General features: G+C 38.8%; 3 protein-coding genes across 5 annotated transcripts; 1 reads left to right on the plus strand and 2 right to left on the minus strand.

The window, feature by feature from the left end:
- The first annotated feature begins 558 nt into the window (after positions 1 to 558).
- LOC110046174 (uncharacterized) lies at positions 559 to 5,372 on the plus strand. Of its 3 annotated transcripts, XM_089287208.1 has the most exons (8): positions 575 to 977; positions 1,256 to 1,325; positions 2,003 to 2,167; positions 2,742 to 2,915; positions 3,000 to 3,176; positions 3,631 to 4,061; positions 4,423 to 4,597; positions 5,006 to 5,372. In XM_089287208.1, the coding sequence occupies exons 2-8, from the start codon at positions 1,283 to 1,285 to the stop codon at positions 5,008 to 5,010; spliced, it is 1,170 nt and encodes a 389-aa protein (XP_089143334.1). In that variant the 5' UTR covers positions 575 to 977; positions 1,256 to 1,282; the 3' UTR covers positions 5,011 to 5,372. The 3 variants fall into 3 exon arrangements, with proteins under 3 accessions (XP_089143332.1, XP_089143334.1, XP_089143333.1); XM_089287206.1 differs by having other exon boundaries at positions 559 to 977; positions 2,742 to 3,176; XM_089287207.1 differs by lacking the exon at positions 575 to 977 and having other exon boundaries at positions 1,162 to 1,325; positions 2,742 to 3,176.
- A 1,060-nt stretch (positions 5,373 to 6,432) lies between these two features.
- LOC110046175 (epoxide hydrolase 4-like) lies at positions 6,433 to 11,738 on the minus strand. Its single transcript, XM_089287209.1, has 11 exons — positions 11,507 to 11,738; positions 11,245 to 11,378; positions 11,045 to 11,115; positions 10,547 to 10,625; positions 10,346 to 10,410; positions 10,094 to 10,159; positions 9,436 to 9,487; positions 8,634 to 8,717; positions 8,069 to 8,230; positions 7,136 to 7,209; positions 6,433 to 6,682 (listed from the first exon to the last, which is right to left on the minus strand). The coding sequence occupies exons 1-11, from the start codon at positions 11,634 to 11,636 to the stop codon at positions 6,568 to 6,570; spliced, it is 1,032 nt and encodes a 343-aa protein (XP_089143335.1). The 5' UTR covers positions 11,637 to 11,738; the 3' UTR covers positions 6,433 to 6,567.
- Positions 11,739 to 12,946: 1,208 nt separating this feature from the next.
- Positions 12,947 to 18,822, minus strand: LOC110046126 (general transcription factor IIF subunit 1-like). The gene is made up of 10 exons (XM_020751798.2): positions 18,599 to 18,822; positions 17,686 to 17,768; positions 17,363 to 17,432; positions 16,785 to 16,978; positions 16,173 to 16,479; positions 15,194 to 15,287; positions 14,873 to 15,022; positions 14,335 to 14,547; positions 13,691 to 13,840; positions 12,947 to 13,405 (listed from the first exon to the last, which is right to left on the minus strand). The coding sequence occupies exons 1-10, from the start codon at positions 18,659 to 18,661 to the stop codon at positions 13,032 to 13,034; spliced, it is 1,698 nt and encodes a 565-aa protein (XP_020607457.2). The 5' UTR covers positions 18,662 to 18,822; the 3' UTR covers positions 12,947 to 13,031.
- Positions 18,823 to 19,058: the final 236 nt, after the last annotated feature.

Raw genomic sequence — 19,058 nt, forward strand, 5'->3', positions numbered from 1 at the left:
TTTGTGCCTTAAACTCTTCAACCGTATGAATATTTTGCCTCAGGTGATTCACATGACGTTTCACCCAGCCCTATAATAGACCACAGGAATTTTGATAGAGCTTCCATCACGAAAATTGTCTTGTGTAATAATTATCATTGTTGCTTCGTGCGACTGCTGGGGCAGTAAACACGCAATCTCTCCGACACTTTGATGGCAACTTATGCCCTCATTGATAGCTATTGATGTGAGCTGATGTACTCCTCAAAGAAAACAGCCCTCCTCTTTCCCACACAGTTCACATGCCACACTGTTATACATACTAATTTAGGCCACAGCTGCAGTTTTCCTGTTACTACATCTATCAGAATGGAAAATCTGCGAAGTGTTTCACACCCAACAGCGTGAGAAAATCGTCCGTTTTTGAAACAAGGTTCACACATAAAGGAGACCTCCCCCGCGTTTTCAGCTATGTTTTTTAAACTCCCACGCACGTTTTTACCCGCGGGGAACATTTCTAAAGAAAATTACTGAACCAAGAAGCAAGAAGATCAAGGTTAAGTGTATTTCAAAATTAACATTTAGCTAGCTATTTCCTCCCGTTAGGTGTACCGCAACATCACGGAAATTATTTCCGGCCAGCAGGAACAGAGCACATCATTTGATTGCTTTTCAGTCAGTTCTTTACTAGCACACGACGAACCTTGAGCAAACTGCTGCTAAACTTCTGCAGGATACTGGATATTCCTCTTTGCTAGTGTTCCTGTTAAGTTTTGGTTCACTAAAGACTGATTAACTTTTCATTATTCTTCAATCTCAGCTCGTTAGAATTCACTTCATTCGCCGTAAATCACAGCAAGAACTCTTCGTTCCAAGCCGATGCAGACCACTAGCTTTAGATTGTTTTGATGGCTCTTGGCTCATACCCAGCAAAAACCTTCACGAATGCTCGAATGCATCATTCTTTGTTCTTAAAAGTCTTTTGCCAACTTAACAAGGTTTGTCAAATTAGAAGATTTTATTCATAGGTCTCGAACTGCTATAAAAGGCTGATATATCTGCTTCATTATTCCTCCACAGTGATGCTCCTTGTGCAGCGCATATTCTAAATCTAATATAGTTTGTTTGTTTGCAATTACAGTTCAATGTAAAGAAATGCAAAATAATCAATAAAAACGGGCCAGTTAATTATAAGTACATGCTTTCATCATCATACATTCTCCAGTACCATCACGTTCACTAACATCTCCACGCCTTTTTTAACTTTATCTTGCAGGTTTGGACTTGACACGTAAGAGACGCTATGCTAGCTTTGATCGTCAGTATGATTTTAAGCCTGACTTTAGGTAAGAAATGCATATAGGAATATTTAATTTTTTTAAGAGGAGTGCTAGAGGAACCGCACGCTATGAGTAATGTTATTGACTGATTTAATTTCTCCTCAGTCTGATAACCTGAAACTTCGAGAGAGTCCAAGCGAGTTACTTCAATTATGATTCACCGACGACACTACCGTCTTGAAGACATGGATGGGGAGCAACGACGACGGCGACGCCGAGGACGACTCCTTGTCAAAAATGAATTTATATTTTACCACCAAAATTCGAAATTGTCCTGTTCAGTACACCAATGGCTCTAGAAACGTGCTCCGGCTAAACATTCAATGACAGTGTTCAAATTCAAATGGAAATACGAAAAATTAGCCTTCGACGTTCGCGTTCCTCAGACTTCGCAGAACTCTACGTCATCTAACGTTGTTGTTTTGCAGAGGACGGCGAAGAAATGTGCAAAGATTTATATCGCACGCGCACAACCATTGTTTTGCTCACTAATCCTTTTGCTTGGTGACGTTCTCATTGACATCGTCGTCGTTGTTTGCTTAAGCTCACTCTTAGCTTAATTGCTCAAATTTGTTGCTACTATATGAAACTCGAATGTAAGGAAACTTTCTCTACATCATAAGCATAAGTCAAATTTAACGCTACCAGAAATATAATAAGGTAGCAATATTTTCCTCATACAGCAACTGAAGGTGGCTACACTGATTGGTCAGCATGTTCTGAGTGCAGTTTGGCGTGTGGAGGAGGAACACAGACATTTATAAGAACCTGTGTGCCATTGGACGGTGAGGGCTGCAGTGAACTGGAACCAACTGTGAAGACAGAGTCGTGCAACGAGCAAGACTGCCGTGAGTTTTCTTTACACCTTTCGTATTGTTTGTTTTTCTTTTAGTTCTTCGACCTGATCAAAAAATAGAAAAGCTCTGAGAGATCACCCGTTAGTTATTACGCCATATCTCGGGGTATGACGTCATACGTTTCACTGAATCTCCCAAGCCATGAAGAACATGGAATAAACTATTCAAACAGAAATAAGTTGCGCCAAGGGTGGTAGGACAACCTGTCAATAGTATAATCACCATCAATAAAATTAAATCATGTTCAGAATTATTCCCCATTAATTTTTGGGAGAAATTCTTACTTCATGATTTTCATTTGCTGTCACGACTGAAAGAAACATATATTATATTACTTCCAACAAAGATGATAAAAAATAGCTTAGGAGAAGATTTGTTATAATTTAGACATATAATATCTCTGATGACGGCCAATGTCATAGGCATATAAAAATCTCAATTATTTCTTCGTTTTTCTTGTAGACTTGTAGCTAGTTCCTATAATTTAATTCTAGTCTCACCCCTGATAGAGCTGTACTACTTTTATGAGAAGATAAGCGTACCAAACTTCTCAATATTTTTGCAGCTATTGACGGTGGTTACACTGATTGGTCGATTTCTGAGTGCAGTGTGACGTGTGGAGGAGGAATACAGACACTCACAAGAACCTGCACCAATCCCTCGCCCTCTAACGGTGGAAAGAATTGCAGTGGACTGGGACCATCAGAAGAGGAAGTCTCGTGTAACGATCAAGAATGTCGTAAGCTATGTATTCTCAATGACGGTTATATTGCTTCCCTGGGTTGGGTAATATATAACAAGCGCTGTTCTATTCCCATTACAGCTATCAACGGAGGTTATTCTGATTGGTTGGAATGTACTGAATGCAATGTGACGTGTGGAGAAGGAACAAAGATACTAACAAGAACCTGCACCAATCCCCCGCCTGCTAACGGTGGAAAGGACTGCAGTGGACTGGGGCCAGCGGTAAAGAAAGACTCCTGCAACGAACAGGAATGCCGTGAGTGTTTGTTCATAACAATTATAATTGAGTTCGAATTGACATGCTGTTTTCCTTTCTACAAAAGATTTCAAATAATTGATGTTTTTTGATGTATTTATTGATTTATTGATGGAAAATAGATTAAGCCAAAGAATAAGTCACAAGTTTTTTCCTTGATAACATATTGGGATCAGAACAAAATTTAAGTGTGAAGGTTCATAGACTTGAAGCAAAATGCAACTTCCGTAAGAATGTCTTTTAACAAAATAAGAAAATATCGGGGAGTACTAAAGTGGAATTGTTTATTGTACGCTGACAGATGAGGCTATCAGCGAGGGGCAAGAGATGTATAACTCATAATTTGTGGTAAAGTTAACGTGAAGCTCTCTCCTAGGGCACTAAGAATATCAATCCAACATGTATGTGACTTATATTTACCATTTATTAAACAATTTCCTCTTTGATCATACAGCACCTTCATGTAAAGCAGGGCTTGACATTGCATTAGTTGTCGACAAGTCTAGCAGTATTAGCAAAAAAAACCTAAAGAAAGCTGCCGAGTTCTTGGAGGATCTAGTAGAAAAATTCAACCCTGGACCAGATGAAGATCACTTCGGGTTGATCACTTTTAGCAGGAAGGCCACCACGGCGTTCACCTTCGCCGATTCAGAGTACCACGACAAGGAAGCCCTCAGGCAGGGAATAGCCAGCCGACTAGTTGAGCCAGGAAGAGGAACTCGTACCGACCTCGCACTGAGGGCAGCAAATGAACTGTTTACAGAGGCTGGGGGAGACAGAGCAGACAAACCAGATCTCATGATTGTGCTTACGGATGGAAATCCAAATCACCTCAGAAAGACGACTTTCGAAGAGTTTGCCAAGGAAATAGCGAAAAGTTTTGAGGTTAGTATCCCTAGATCGTTGGTCGTTTATATGTGACCGTCAGTCAATTCCTGGGTAAGGATGCAAAGCGTTCCTCTCGATAGTAAAGTTTGGAGATCATTTTTTTGAAAATTGAATTCATCTTTGATCCAAACTTGACAAATTTTACTCCAAATCAGTTCGTTTGGCAAGTTTAATATGTTAAAACACTCCTAGTATCTCGTCATTTATTTCTTCATCGAACTTTTATAGGAGAATATGCGTCTACAACAACATGACGGTTTTCATGTGTTTTCATGTTCGTCGTCATCATCATCTTAGTCGTCATCATCATCATCATTATTATTGTGTAGGTCGTACTACATTTGTTCTCTTTTGACAGGCAAAAGATATTTACATAGTAGCAGTGGGGATTGGTAAACGAATCAATGAAGAGAATCTGCGGTTGATCGCGGGAGTTTTTGACGATGAAGAAGATACAGACCGAGTGGTCCAGGTGGAGAACTTTGATAAACTACAAACGAAGATTGATGAAATCAAAGAATCCGCTTGTTCAGGTAAGTCTAAAACCTAAAACTTGTCAACAACATAAGTCGCCTATTTTCAGCTGCTAACTCGGGCTGTTTAAATACAATACATTACGGAACAACGAAATATTGGGAAAGAAACGACTTCACCTTTCAATTACAGTCTTCTCCTTCCTTAGCCATGATCTTTTATAATGTAAGCTATTATTTTTTAATTTTTTTTTTATGTTGGGTTAGATGAAAGTTATATTTTATTTTCATAAAAGAAATGTGCCTTGCCTTGATGTAGGCCCAAAACAAAAGTAACTTTAAAAAAGAGGTGCGCAATTCTAAATATCTTCATTTTGCGACGTAACGTTTCTTTGTTTTTCTCTTTCAAGAGTGACAAATATTCTTGTCTTAAAATCAAGCAAAGCAATTTTCTTTCTCTTTTTACAGATTGAAGAAGCTTGGCATTTAAATGCTCAGAAAATTGGTCAAACTACTGCATGGAGCACAGACTTATGTATACACATTGTACCTGACTTTGTAATAGGTTAAATTAAATGCATTTTCATGTATTGTAAATGCATGCTTGTGATTGTAGGGACACGATAAGATTTAAGTAAACTACATTGCAGATGTTTGTTCCAATTTCATCTGCCAGTGCGACTGCATATTGTTTTCATTTTATGTAGCAAAAGTCCAAAAGATAATTCGTAAAGTTTAGCCAAATAATTTACGGCTTTCATTTTGATATACAGTTGTTACTAGTCAGAATCCGTGTATTGCCTAGAGATCAATAAATTAGTCACTTTAACTTTCAGGCCGCGATCTCTTGGGTCAGCACCAAGAAATCGACCTCTGGGAGAAACCGGGATGTGAGCCGACGCTATTAACAGCGGCTACACATGCGCACAACCAAAAAGGTTCTCTTGGTCCAGGTAGCACATTCGGTTTATAAACGGCGCCTCTCTCACATCTATTAAGAGCTCTTGTAACTCCCCTCCTTATAAACTGCGGAAAATTAGTCAAGAAATTTTCCCCTTTCCCCTTCTCCTTTCCCTGCTCACCTCCCCTCAGCTCATCGTGCTCGTTTGTACCTAGGGTCTCCCTTACTTGGGGCGTAGTAACAATGTTTCCACAAATCTACGATGGCGCTTGGCAGTTCGTGTCTTGAATTTCCTTACCCTGGTCAAACAGAGGATATTTGACACAGCTTTTTTTCATCAAAGGCAGACAAAATTTTCTGGCGCATTTTAAAGTTCAAATAGTTAATTTGATTTGTAACATGATCTATCTTTGATATCACGGTTACAAAATAACAGCCAACCATTGTCTTCAATTTCAATCGGAAAGTTCACAAAAAAATCCATCGGAACGAAACGTGAAGTTCTCGCTAAATTTGCCGACAGTTGAGAGAGAACATAGTTAGTAGACTAACTATGATGAAAGCAAGTGAGAGCCAGAGTTTACATTCTCCTGACAGTTTGCAAGGGTTTAACATGTCTTCTAATGTGCGGATCGTCTACTTATTTTAGTCTGGTTAGCAAATGAAACTCTAGCGAGGATATAAACGGGATTTCAATTCAAAAACACACTTGTTGTTTATAGTTTCTTTATTGTGCTCTTAACAAGGTTACACACACATCACACAGAGAATCAAAAAGAAATATTCTTGCAAACCGCCCCCCCCCTCCGCCCACATCCCCCTCCCCCCCCCCCCCCCTCCACACTATAGTTCCCTACGACGAACATTTGGAGCAAATATCTCAATTCATGCTGGGTCTACCGATAAGTAGCAGTAATGCTTTTTCCTTAATATGCATTTTTTTTTTTAAACGTGGCAGCACACTAACAAAACGGGCAATAGCGTCTGTGTCAAATCACTGTCTAATTCTACTTTATTTTGGCACAAAAAATTTAATCTACTTTTCTAATTGTCACAAGCATCATTGTGTGACTGCTTTGGGAAATAGCAGCGCTTTAGCTTTTCTGTGTCGCGCAAGTCACAAAGTCATCTAGTCTGGTTTCTTCAGAGATTCACGCGGATATGCGTTTAAGAAATCACGAATGTGCTTATTCACAGTCTGATAGTCGTCCACCTGAACCCAGTGACTTGCTCCCTCGATATATCTGTAAACAAATCACAATGAATTAAATTAGGAAAGTTCTCATTTAAATCGCAGTGTTAGGAATTTGAAGGGAGAATATATCATCTGGTCAATTACTAGCCTCCGAGCAGGCTCACGTTTGGGGAGAAGTGGCGCCTAAATCCAGACTCCTCCCTACCGGATGACTTCACTAGTAGGAGGGACTCAAAGGTGAGCCTACTCACAAGATAGTCAAAGGTTCTTTGTTCTCATCAGCTGTCTGTTTATATAAAGAAACAAGCTATTTTCTAACGTCAGCTACAACAAGAAAAATGTTATGACTGAAAAGTGTCACTGTCCCCTGCACCTTCCATCATTTACCAATCTTGTTTAGTACTTCCCTATGAAACATGTATTGATACACAGCCTGGATTTTACTTTCCTTTTGTTTTGTTTGTTTGTTTATTTGTAGTAAAACGCCAAATGAACGTCTTACTTGATGGTCAAGTCCTCCACATACTGTTCTGTTCCTATCAAGGTTTCTTTCATAAGATAGATATCTCCTGTTCCCTGTGCGAAAGAAGAACAATGGAGTCTAACTCTCTACCCCAGATGGATACCAAACTTTATAATCCATCAAATATTTTCGCTCGCACACGATTGGTTTAAACACGACACGTGACTGAATATCCCCCAGTTAACACTAGGAAATATCTGAGTGATATTCCCCAATTTTCAAAACTGCGTGTGTTGCAAAAAATATTTGAAGAATAATAAACACAATAGCCTTCATTTTGGCCCAAAAATATGAATCACGGATATTTGTCCTTGGACATTATCTGTTCCTCAAAGCTCACAGTTTTCTTTGCACTATGCTCTCAAAAAACTGTTTGCTTCCCTGAACAGATCAGGTCTGCAGACAGATACCAGAGCATGTCTTTGCGCTGAATGGAGGCTATTGTTTATGTAATTTAGAATGAATGATGGAAATGTGGCTTCTGAAACAAGGCAAAATCTGGCCCCTCCATTTTTTAGTTGTGGTTAACTGTTGTAAAATTATCAAAATTTGGTGGAATATCTAGCATCATTCCTTCTTCAGTGATTGGGTGGAATTAGAGGCATGAGCAACTCATAGAAAAGCTATGCAGTAAGCTGAGACTGATTTGCAGATTTATCTTTTGCCTTAGGTTCTTTTCATGTTCAATCATCAATAAAATCAAATATGAATGTGTTATCATTTATCAGAGCAAAAATCAATCTTTCCTGCAGTTCAGTGGGAAGATCTGGACTAATGATTCACTTCTGGTGTGAACTGGGTACAAACTGAGATGGATAGGGATATATAGACATGCATGGGATGGGAAGTGGTTAGTCGTCCCAGACACAATACCCCTGTCCTCTGAACTTGCTGTGGACTGGTGTTACTTACCCAAACCACAAGGGTCGGGGCCTTGATCTTTGTGCGGGTGTGACCTCGAGGCAAATCAGATGACAGTGCTTCCCTGTAATAGTTTATGGGACCGCTACATCCAGACTGACTCAAAGCATACTTGTACGCCTCCACATCTTCTTCAGTAAAGTTATTTGTTTCCTGAATAACAAGGTTAAAGACATTTCTAATAAAGTAAAACCATAAACTTGACACTTCTGAGCAGAATTTTGAGCTTGCAAAACAGAGGTTAAATGGCATATTGCAGGTTAGTTCCATCAGAGACATGACTGAGTGAAAGTTGTCCAAAAGTAGAGGTTCAAGTGCTCAAAAGACAACAACAGGAAAAAAAATCTTGACCTGGTCCTAAAAGAATTAATTTAGTTAATGCTAACAATATTTGCAATGTAAAGCCAAGTGACTGCAGTTAACTAATCTCAGTGGGTCAGCATTACTCCCTTAATCAGCCCATTCTTACTTTTATTAGTCCATAGAAGTTATCATTTCATTTCGTCACCACCTTGTGGTAATGTTGTTACAAAGATATTCGCCAAGACAATCCTACCCCAAAACCTTTACTTAGTGTTTTGTAGTCACCCATCTCTATAATGAACTCTGGCAGGCAAGGCAATTGAAAGAAAAACATGTACTGCAAAAGAGAGAAAGAAGAAATGGATTAGGCAGTACACAAAAACTGACATTTATGTTAGCACAAAACAAACAAACAAACACCTGAGCGCTTAAATTTACTGCTGCACAATCAAATTAATTTTTGTAAATCATATAAACTCTACAACAGTCCAATGCATTGGTCCAAAATATCAAGGTGCTATTCACAGCGAAGTTTTAACATGTGTAATGCTATGCATTTCTTTCATACAGCTCTTTCTACTGGTTCTGCCTGAGGGTGGTCATGTTGCTATGAAAGCTTCCATAAACTGTTCAGAGTTCACCTTGGTTGGTTAATAGCACTTGTTGTTAAATTAATGTTAAATTTTTTCCCTCCATTCCTGGGACATATCATTTAGTTTCCAATAAACTTGGATCACTCCTTTTTCATTCAATTAGGTCTAGGCAGCAACTACTCTACGTTTGTTGGTTTTGTTGCCATTGAATATTACTTGCTAACTGATTCTAGCACATGTTTACTTCCCTCAACACATGTGCTACAGAGATGTAACATCTTTTGTGGTCACACAATAATAGGACGTCACACTGCCTAACCTAATGCAAAGCAGTGTTCCCCGATAATGCCAACTGGAACAGCTTGTTAATTAAACAAACACACAGGAGTTGATCATGAAATGGTCTGTTAAGAAACAGGGACATTACCAATAATAAAAACCTGTCTTATTATTCATAATTACCCAGGAAGCAAGGAACTGCTTTTTAGAGGACAGCAAACGCTTTCCAAAGCACCTGATGTAACATAGAATCATTATTGTATTACGTCTATTGTAAATGAACATTTGTACGTAAATGTACAATACAAGGACAGTAATAAAATATGGTAAACCAGACAGAGAGATCTCATGCAGTAGCTTCTTGTTTTAGCATACATATATATTTGTGTAAATTTTAGGCCTTTCTCAGACTTACCAGTACAGAATGAGCATGGCTAGCGAGAATTACATAACAGGTTTTAATAATTCCATAGTCAAAAATTGGGAATAATTTGTGCCAAGGAAACTGAATGAATTAACAAGCCCCTCAAATGTAAAATAAATGATCTTAAAAGGTCCATAGTGCTTACATCCATATTCCTTACAGTACTGAAAAAGTTCAACAATATGCAAGGCATCTCAGTTGAACAGTTTAACCCCAGACCACTGAATACTTGAATTTCCTTGACTAAATTATTTTTAAAGTGAAACTGAGAGTGATTTTAATAGGGTACATCTATGTGTTAGTTATGGGTCTTCAATTTAAGCATGTATGAGAGGTGTTCCCAAGGAAAGTTTATGATAAAAAACAGTTAGTAAAGAAATGTTTTATGCTGAAAGTAACACTACAAAGTGCAATTACTTTGGGTGTGGAATGTTGCATACAATCAGCTTGTCCACTAGCTCTGGATATATGTGGGTAACACTCCTGAAATTAACAAGCAGATTTTAATTAAATAATAGCGTGATGAAAGATATGTTACTGTCTAGAACTGCTTTTCCTTTCATTAATATTTATGGATATTTAAATTAAGATCCAAACTTTTGTCAACAATGATTCAGAAAATGTCACAGTACTACAAAGAGGACTATTTCTATTCACTAAATCCCTTACCATGCAATACCGCCTCCCCAATCATGGGCCAGCAACACACACGACTTGTATCCCAGAGCTGCTACCTGCATCACATACAGTACACAGATTAGATGATCAAGACCTGGCTACCTACTCCATGTCACTAGTTTCCATTTCAAAATGTGTCATTAACACTGTGACAGTCAAGTCATGACACTTGGAGTACAAATTCCAACATACCATTTCTTTGACGTCATTTACCAAGTATGACATCTTGTACTGGTCTCGTCCCTCAGGATGATCACTTTCTCCATATCCCCTATAAAAGAGCCACAAACTCTTAATTGCATTCCCAAAGGGTGATTATTTGATGCTCAAAGTACTCTGTTTTTAAAACAACATATTTCTAGTAAGGTGACCATATTATTTTCAAAGTTATTTGCCAAAGGTCTTAATGATAAAAGTCATCCATACTCAGTAAAAGGTTGCACTTTTTTCTGCCATCAATCATTTAAGAAACCTCCAAAGCAAAAGATACACATTTTTATGGGTGCAATAATATTGTGTAAAGTGGCATTCCAAACCATATCCTTTCTCCTTTTGACCCTCCTCTATTACCCCAACACACCCCATGCAACCCCACGTCAGCAAATCCATTTTGAAAACCTTTCCTTGAAGGGAGGTATATATGTTATGTATTTGTCGAAATTTTACAAGTAATGCAGAAAACATTATTACCTCATATCCACAGCCACCACCCTGTAGTTATCACTGAAAGCCTTCAACTGATATCGCCAGGAATACCAAAACTACAAAATAATACAGAATAATATGATGATACTCAAGAAACAATCCAACTTACACACCTCTAATAAGCAGACTAATATCCGATTGCATACTATTAATGTAAGACACATTGACAAATGACAAAAACACACCTCAGGGAATCCATGTAGGCACAACATCAGTGGCTTGCTTGGATCGCCTTTAGCCACATAATGGATTCGTAAATTAGAAGCTGTTCTTAAGAAGTTGTGTTCTCCAAGCTCAGGGTCGAGAAGGCATGCAGGAGCTGTAGAGTGTAACCCAATAATCAACATTTAAGGCTTATTAAGTCAGACACACACTGTCAAAAATATGTGAAATTTTCAGAACCTCAACTGATTTTCTAGAAATTAAGAGCTCTTAAAATGTGCTTACGGGTTTCTCTTTTCTTGGGCCCCGGCGGAATCCTAAAGTTTCGAATGGTATGCCATAATAGTCGTAAACAGATTAGTAGACCATAAAATGAAGCAAGACTGTATACAAACAAACTCTGTAGCAGTTGCATCCCCGTACTAATATCGAATAAGCCTCAAACGACAGCTCCGTAGTACAAAGGTGGCCTCTTCCAAGTGCAGAGAGTCCAAAGGACGTCCCAAAATTTAATACGTTTGCAAGGTTGCAAGGAAGCCTGGGATCTTAAAATTTGGAATTTGGATCGGACTAACGCGTACGGCAGGAACACAGTGTAGGAAGTTCCACTGACAGGCTCTCAAATTTCGCAAAACCTTACCATACAGTTCCCAGACCTAGGAATAGGCTGTTCACAGCCTCTCTATTTACACACGCGAAAGAAAAAGCGAGTGCGAAGCATGCGGTCAAGCACCCAGTCAAGTCTTCCGTTTTGCGCTGGCGTCCGGTCCTCTCGCGATTATATCCACGCGTTCAACGATCGAATTTAAAAAATACGAGAAAATAGGGGGCTGTGAACAGCCTAACCTAGGAAGTATACATTTGACTTGGGAGAAATAAATTCTACTGGTCGCCGACAATGAGATCATGACGACAAGGCTACTGCGAGTTCACTACAGATTGTTTCTAGGTTTTATTAACACTGCTGCTCTGAAGCGGACCAGTTTACAACACAACTGTACTAGCAATTGGCATTCTACTCACCTGTAAAGCTCTCTAGTATGGTATTAGTCCAGTTCTGGCTCTCTCTCCCCCAACGTTGCGTGACACACACACACACACACACCCTGAGAGAGAGAGCCAGAACTGGACTAGTATGGTAGCGTGTCCCACTCGGCTCGCTGATTTTTTTTTTTTATTTATTATTTTTCTTTGGCTCTGGACTCAACTTGAGAGCCTCTTCACAGGCTGGTAAGCTACATTCCCCACGCGTTGTAAGTTGCCCTTGCTCATCCTCACTGTAACTACAAAAAGAAAGGGTGGGAAGAGGGTATCTCTGCCGAGCAGGATGGCCACATACTTTAGCAAGAGATTCTCTCATTCATGATGCCAGGTCCTCAAACTCTTTACAGAAAAAAAAAAAAAAAAAAGAAAGAAAGAAAAAACTAAGTTCCTGCAACAGTGTTTCTACGACGCGCAAAGTTAACCTTCACTGAATTCCTAGTGGAAATTTCAATTAAATTGTTTTGTAATCCGTTACTGTAAAATCTTAGGCACTTATGTTCCTAAAGCCTTCTCTTTTATGCTTCGTGAGAAAAGGCATTTATGGGTTAAGCAATACAAGAAACAAACTGGAACATTTCCTATATAGTTTTGCAACATCGCGCGTTTAGCAAATTAATAGTTTGCGAAACATTCCTTTGATCTAAAAGAAATAAGTTTGAATCGTGCAAAAATGACCCCACATTGTGTAACGTACTCTTTTAATGACGCCATAAAGCACCTTTATATTTCAATGTTTAGCATTGTTTATTGCCAGTCTCAGTAATAATCAGCTGAGCTGTTTGAGTGACAGGTACAGTTTTCCTTTGATCGTTTTTTGTTCTGGTTGCAGCTTTCTCACAATAGCCGCAATCTTTTTTACAGTCTCGTCATTAGATAGTCCTGTTCTTTTACTCTTGAACTTCTGCAGCAGGTCCTTACTCGTCATGGGCTTCCTTGTTAGGTACCTCTTAACGGCTTCCTCGGTGATCCCCTGAGGGCCTTCCTCGCTACCGGTCGGCGTTGGAGTGCTTGTTCTTGAACCACCTCCTGTCCCCCCCGAAGAAGGTGCGGGGGATACACGGGGCTTTTTAGACGCGGGACTTCCATCTTCCGCTGTGTTTCCTTTTTTGGCTGAGCTTGCTGGGCGCTTCTTGGTTTTAGCTGATAAAAACAAATAACTGTTCTTTTAAAAAAAGAGATTGCCATGTGGAATAAAGGGTAAAATGTACTCACAGGTTGTCGCCGTTGGTTTAAGTAGTAAAGTGAAACCGGCATGCGAGTTTTTGTTGCTAGACAAGGGTGGCTGGGGAGAGGGTTGGATGTGGGGGGTGTAGAGATGTGGTAAGTAGTTGGTTGCTCCACCCCCTCAATTAACTATGGTTGGTCCTAAACAAGACAGGAATCGATAAACGTGCAGGACGTGAAACATGGTGTAGAATTACGTACAGGGTGTTCCTGGTCGATCTTGACCGAGCTTTTTTGCAGCAGCGGCAATAGTGTTAGCTGCACCGTCCACAGCAGCTGTAGGAGTTGATGATCGGCTGTTGGATGACGTACTTGATCCACTAGCTGACTTCTTCTTCCTTTTCTTATCACCTTTAAAATAATATTAAACGTTAAGGTAAGTATTTTCTCTGTAGTATTTCTTATCACATTTTCAGAAGAAATTAGACGGTGAAAATGACTTGAACTTGTTATGAAGCAGACAAAAGAGAAGCAGCCTTATGAGAAACCACAGACAACTGTTCCACCTCTCATCAAAATATGTTTTAACTCTCGTTCAAAGAATGTGTGTAATGCCAGGCAAATTGTGCTGCAACTAACGCATCGATTTATAAGGGGGCATTTCTAGGATGAAACATGGAGTGTCAACAATCTTGAATAGCTTAATTAAAATGGAGTAGAGAGAAGGACAAAAAACCTCAACAAACAACATGCCAATTAATTTATACTTGTACGATTGGCAAGTGATTTTCTTTTTATCACAAAAAAACATCACACGTTGTCAACTTTGTTTTCATGGAGGAGATGAACCACTTTGCTAAGTTGTATTAACTACATGTAACAATAGTACCCAGGCTCTTTCAAACCTTGTAAAAAGAGAGCTGAAGTGCCCTTAATATCATCTTGATCAGGATCTTCCTCCTCCTCGTCCCAGGACTCTCTCCCTTCCTCTCTGTCAAGCATGTCTTTTAGTTCCTGTCCTTCACGTGTCAAATCATCTTCCTCTTCACTTGACGTCTCCTCAGCATTTAGATCGTCTTCAGCTTTGGGTTTACTCACTTCAACAGTCTTGACAGCCTCTGTATCAAAACGAACAAGTTTGAGAGTTTTGTAGTACATTAAGATTGCTTCACAACAGCTTGTGATTTCCAGCTTATGAGTGTCTTTATTTGCTGGATCTGACTCCTTGAAAATGCAATAATGCTGCAAGGAGAAAGTGGATGTTTAATTCCGAGTTCTTGAGCTACAAAAATTTATCAGCAATCTGAGACAGTTCCATAACCTGGCTTTGCACAAAAGTTACATGGACTATGTGTTTGAGTCACCTTGACTTCACAGTTTACGTTGAGGGTTGCACTGGCTAACAATTTCATATTTTGTCTAACGAGACTACAATCTACTGACCCTCAGAAGATGAGGAAGTGTCTGACAGATAATCCACTTCCTTAGAATCCAGGTAGCCATCTTCCTCAGATGATGCATCGCTGTCATCTGAACCCTTCTTTTGTTGTCGTTTTTGACCAACTTTATGCTTGTCTTTCTTGCCTCGTTTAGCTGCTTGAAGCAAAACAGACAGGCTCACCATAAAAATATTAACAATAAAATTCAAATGAACTGACACACTGCCTACTATTAGTAGTATGTCTGCTGCTGTTGTCCTGTGCACCATACTAACTTCTAATTACACACGTTGATCCCTCCTAACAGGACTAGAGGAAGTCCTACCTTCCTTGTTTTTGTCACGTCCTTGACCTTCTTCATCTTCCTCATCATTTTCATCCTCTGACAGAGAGAGATCCCTTTCATCATCATGTATGATCTGCAGAAAACAAAATAATCTCTGAGACTCGGTAGTAACCAGTCCTAATGCAAATTCCTAGCGACACATTGTCAAATTGTTAAGCTGATTTCTCTCACAGTCAGAGGCTTGTGTCCATTCATTTGGTTAAAAATGATGATCAGAGAAGAGGGATTAGGGATCTGAGCATTAGGACTATAACATTCAATCAAAATTTCAATTTCTTGCAATTATGACCATCCAGTTTGATTCACAAAGTTTTGACAGCAGATGTCAATTTTCATTTGATTCAAAAATTGCCAATGCCAGACCAGGTTTTCACAACTTAATGTAAAAGATTCCTTGTTCCCAAACTTACAGCGATTGATAAATGAATTTTGCCTTTTGATCGCCGAATAGAAAGTTAGTGAAGGTACTCCATTTTCACTTTTTAGTGTTGATGCCTGGTGACAATTAACTTACCTACTTCCTCTACCTCAAGATATCCAAATAACCTGTAGTCAGGAAAATCACCTACCCAACATCACATTTTTGATTGTGCAGTTCCAAAAAAAATAGCCATACTCCCCCCACAGAAGGGATGGAATTTCCTGGGGGGTGGGGGATTCTGGAAGGCCAAAACATTTAAAGAAATGTATGAAGCTTAACTGGAATTTCCAGCGGGGTGGGGAGGTGTTAGAAAAAATCTCTTCCGTGGGGGACGTATGGATATTTTATGGAACTACACATTTTCAACAAGATGTCAATGTCACTGAAGGCCTACACTTCATCTCTTTTTTGCATGTAGTGCAAAGTAAGAGAAACTTGCATTTATCAGTCAAAAAATTGGTATTGGAAAGGCCATAATTGAAATAATAATGGAATCAAAAAGTAAATGAATTATTACACCCCACCCTTGTTTCTCACCAGGTTTCCTGTCCTACTGGCTGCTTTAACAGTTTTATCCAGCATGTTCTTCTCATCTCCTTCTTCCGAGTCCTCCTTGTTGTCCATTAATCGTTTCTTGACCATCAGAGAAAAATAATTCACTGTCCTCTCACGGCGACCAAATTCTTCCTCAGCCTCATCTGCTGTTAGAGTTTGATATTTGATGTCGGCAGTGAAGTTGTACCAGTTATTGACTGGGACAGCTTCAAATGCTCCATCCTCACACTGAGTCAGTATGTAATAAGATGAATTCTCATTGATTCCTGCTTCCTTTCGACCAGTAAACCTGTAATTAATAATACAAGCTTAAAAATATGAATTCGTTACAGAGTAACAGAGAAAAAATCCAATTTGCCATAAACATTTCATTATCAAATGGAAAAAATTATTTATCAGAAATTCACATTAAAAACCATTGACTAAATGAGCAGATCTTCAAGATTAAAAAGGTCATGATTACATACACCTAACACTGCAAAATGAAATTGCTGGATAATAATTATTAGAGATAATAATTGAAAATGGTAATATGATCATTGTGTTTATCCAGAGAGAACTATGTTCCTATAATAGTTCAACTAGTTCAACTACCTTCTCCCACTTTTGCCACCAAGCTTCAAATTCCACGGTTCCGCCTCAGGATCCTTGGGTTTTGGAACAAACCCACGGCGCTTTTTACGTGCCTCTTCACGTCTTTCTCGACCAAATTCACTACCAGCACCAAAAGCAGGAAGATTTTCACTTTCTTTTTCTTCTACTGCTTCTGTTTGACGGGACATCTGGGCCTTAAAGGAAAGATCATAATATTCAAACTATAATTTAAGTAAAATAAAACAATATCAATAACAATTATTATAATCTAGCAATTTTACCACTCGCAGGCGATTGGTCTTGAATACTCCCTTGCTAAAAGTGGCGAATATTTGAGTGATATTGCCCAATCATAACGCCTGTGTCACAAAAAACAATTGGAAGGATAATGAATACAATAGCATATTTGCTATTTCAATTCTCGGAACAGATAACATCCAAAGACAAATATCTGTGCATATTTTTGTGCCAGATAGAGGTTACTGTAACTTTATTACATCACTAAAAGCTCACAACAGAGTTGGCAACTAAAACCGACATATGATTCAATGTTCAACTTCCTTAGTGCAACAATGTACCTTTGAGATTGATGAGAAGTCTACTTTTGTGCTCTGGAAACGCATCACAGAATATTTTTTTGCCAAATTCCTTAGAAACCAAAACAAGTATAATAATTAGTAGAGGAAAACTAAAAATATCTGAAAAGTAATAATAGCATTGTGTCATGATGTTTTGGTTATCCAGAATAATCAAGAAAAATTATAGTGCTATTAAACAAAGCTAATTGTTATGGCTGATAATACTAGATACCAAGACTTTGATTATCCCTTTGGCAAAGGGTTCACTTGTTTGGGTTCAAGTTTTTCCACGGAAGACAGAAAAGATCAGTTAAGTTTCCTACCTTGGTACTCGCACCTTGAACATGTTGCTGTTGACCGAACCTGCTATAGATCCTGACCCCGAAGACTGTGGCATACCTCCCACCTGATTTAATATAGAGCAAATAAGCCACAAATTTCACATAACCTTCTATAGCCACACGATGCTGCATTAAGTCCAAACTTTTAATAATTTTAACCATAACAGGACACCACATGCTAGAAAAGATCAGCTTATAGTCATCATTAACCCAGATGCCCAAGACTAAAAAAAATAGGCTCATGTGTACTAAAGGCGTCCGCGGTTGAGTGTCAATTGATACCCTCAATCAATACCCTTGATCAACCCTCAGTCAATGCACACTCCAACAACAACTCAGTTGACATTCAATCAACACTCCATTGACATCTCAGTCGACAATCAACAAATTTTTTATCGTTACATGAGTCAGTCCACACTTGGCTGACTATCCACTGACCGTTTATCAAAAGTTGATCAAGTGTTGATTGAGTATCGATCGAATATCAATTGGGATGTCGATCAAGTACCGATTGAGATACTGATTGAGAGTATTGATACACACTCACCCGTGGATGCCTTTAGTACACATGATCCAGAAAATGTACATCAAGACAAAGAATGTTTAGGGCTTGGTTAGTCAGCAGCTGGTACAAACATTTGAAAATATTAATTTCCTTACATCAGAATACAATCACAATCACTAACTATAGGCTAACATGAACGATCTACAAAGTTCCACATTGCTACTAAGCCTATAAGATTATAGATTGATCTAAGTAAAGTAAACGTAGACTATAATATAAAAAAACAGAAACTGAATTTATACAATATTCAAGCTTAATAAGAAACTTTTAGCAAGTAAGTCAATAGTTAGGCTTGAGCATAGCCATAAAGATTTTAGCAAGCGTTTTTACCTTTTGTTGAAGAATTGTCTTTGCTGTCGCTTGTACTGGCGACACGGTTATTTGTTTCTCCATTATATTTTTTAACCAAAGTGGCAAACAGATGAAAAGAAAATGAAAATGGAGTGGACACGAAAGTGCGACACACGAAATATAATCGATAATTATAACGGAGTCGACATCAGACAGGCGCCATGTTGAATTCTTGGTAACCTCTCCAAAAGGATTGCTACTTTGCAGCCACGTCAGAAAGAGAGAGCGAGGAGCCTGGGGCGAGGAGGTGCAGAAAGGGGAGGGGGGTCAGGGAAAAATAGTGGACAAGAAGTTTTGAGTTTTCATAGACTCAGAAGGCAAGTTTTTTTTCTTCATACTATTGCTTATTTTTTCCCATTATTCTTGCTTAATTGTGTATGTAAAGAGTCTGGAGTATACAGAGCAATCTGCTAGCAGCTGTTTTCAACCCGCCACTTTT

This window comes from Orbicella faveolata, unplaced genomic scaffold (assembly GCF_042242905.1).
Source record: "Orbicella faveolata isolate gen_17 unplaced genomic scaffold, um_ofav_v1 contig_14, whole genome shotgun sequence".
Lineage (NCBI taxonomy): Eukaryota > Metazoa > Cnidaria > Anthozoa > Scleractinia > Merulinidae > Orbicella > Orbicella faveolata.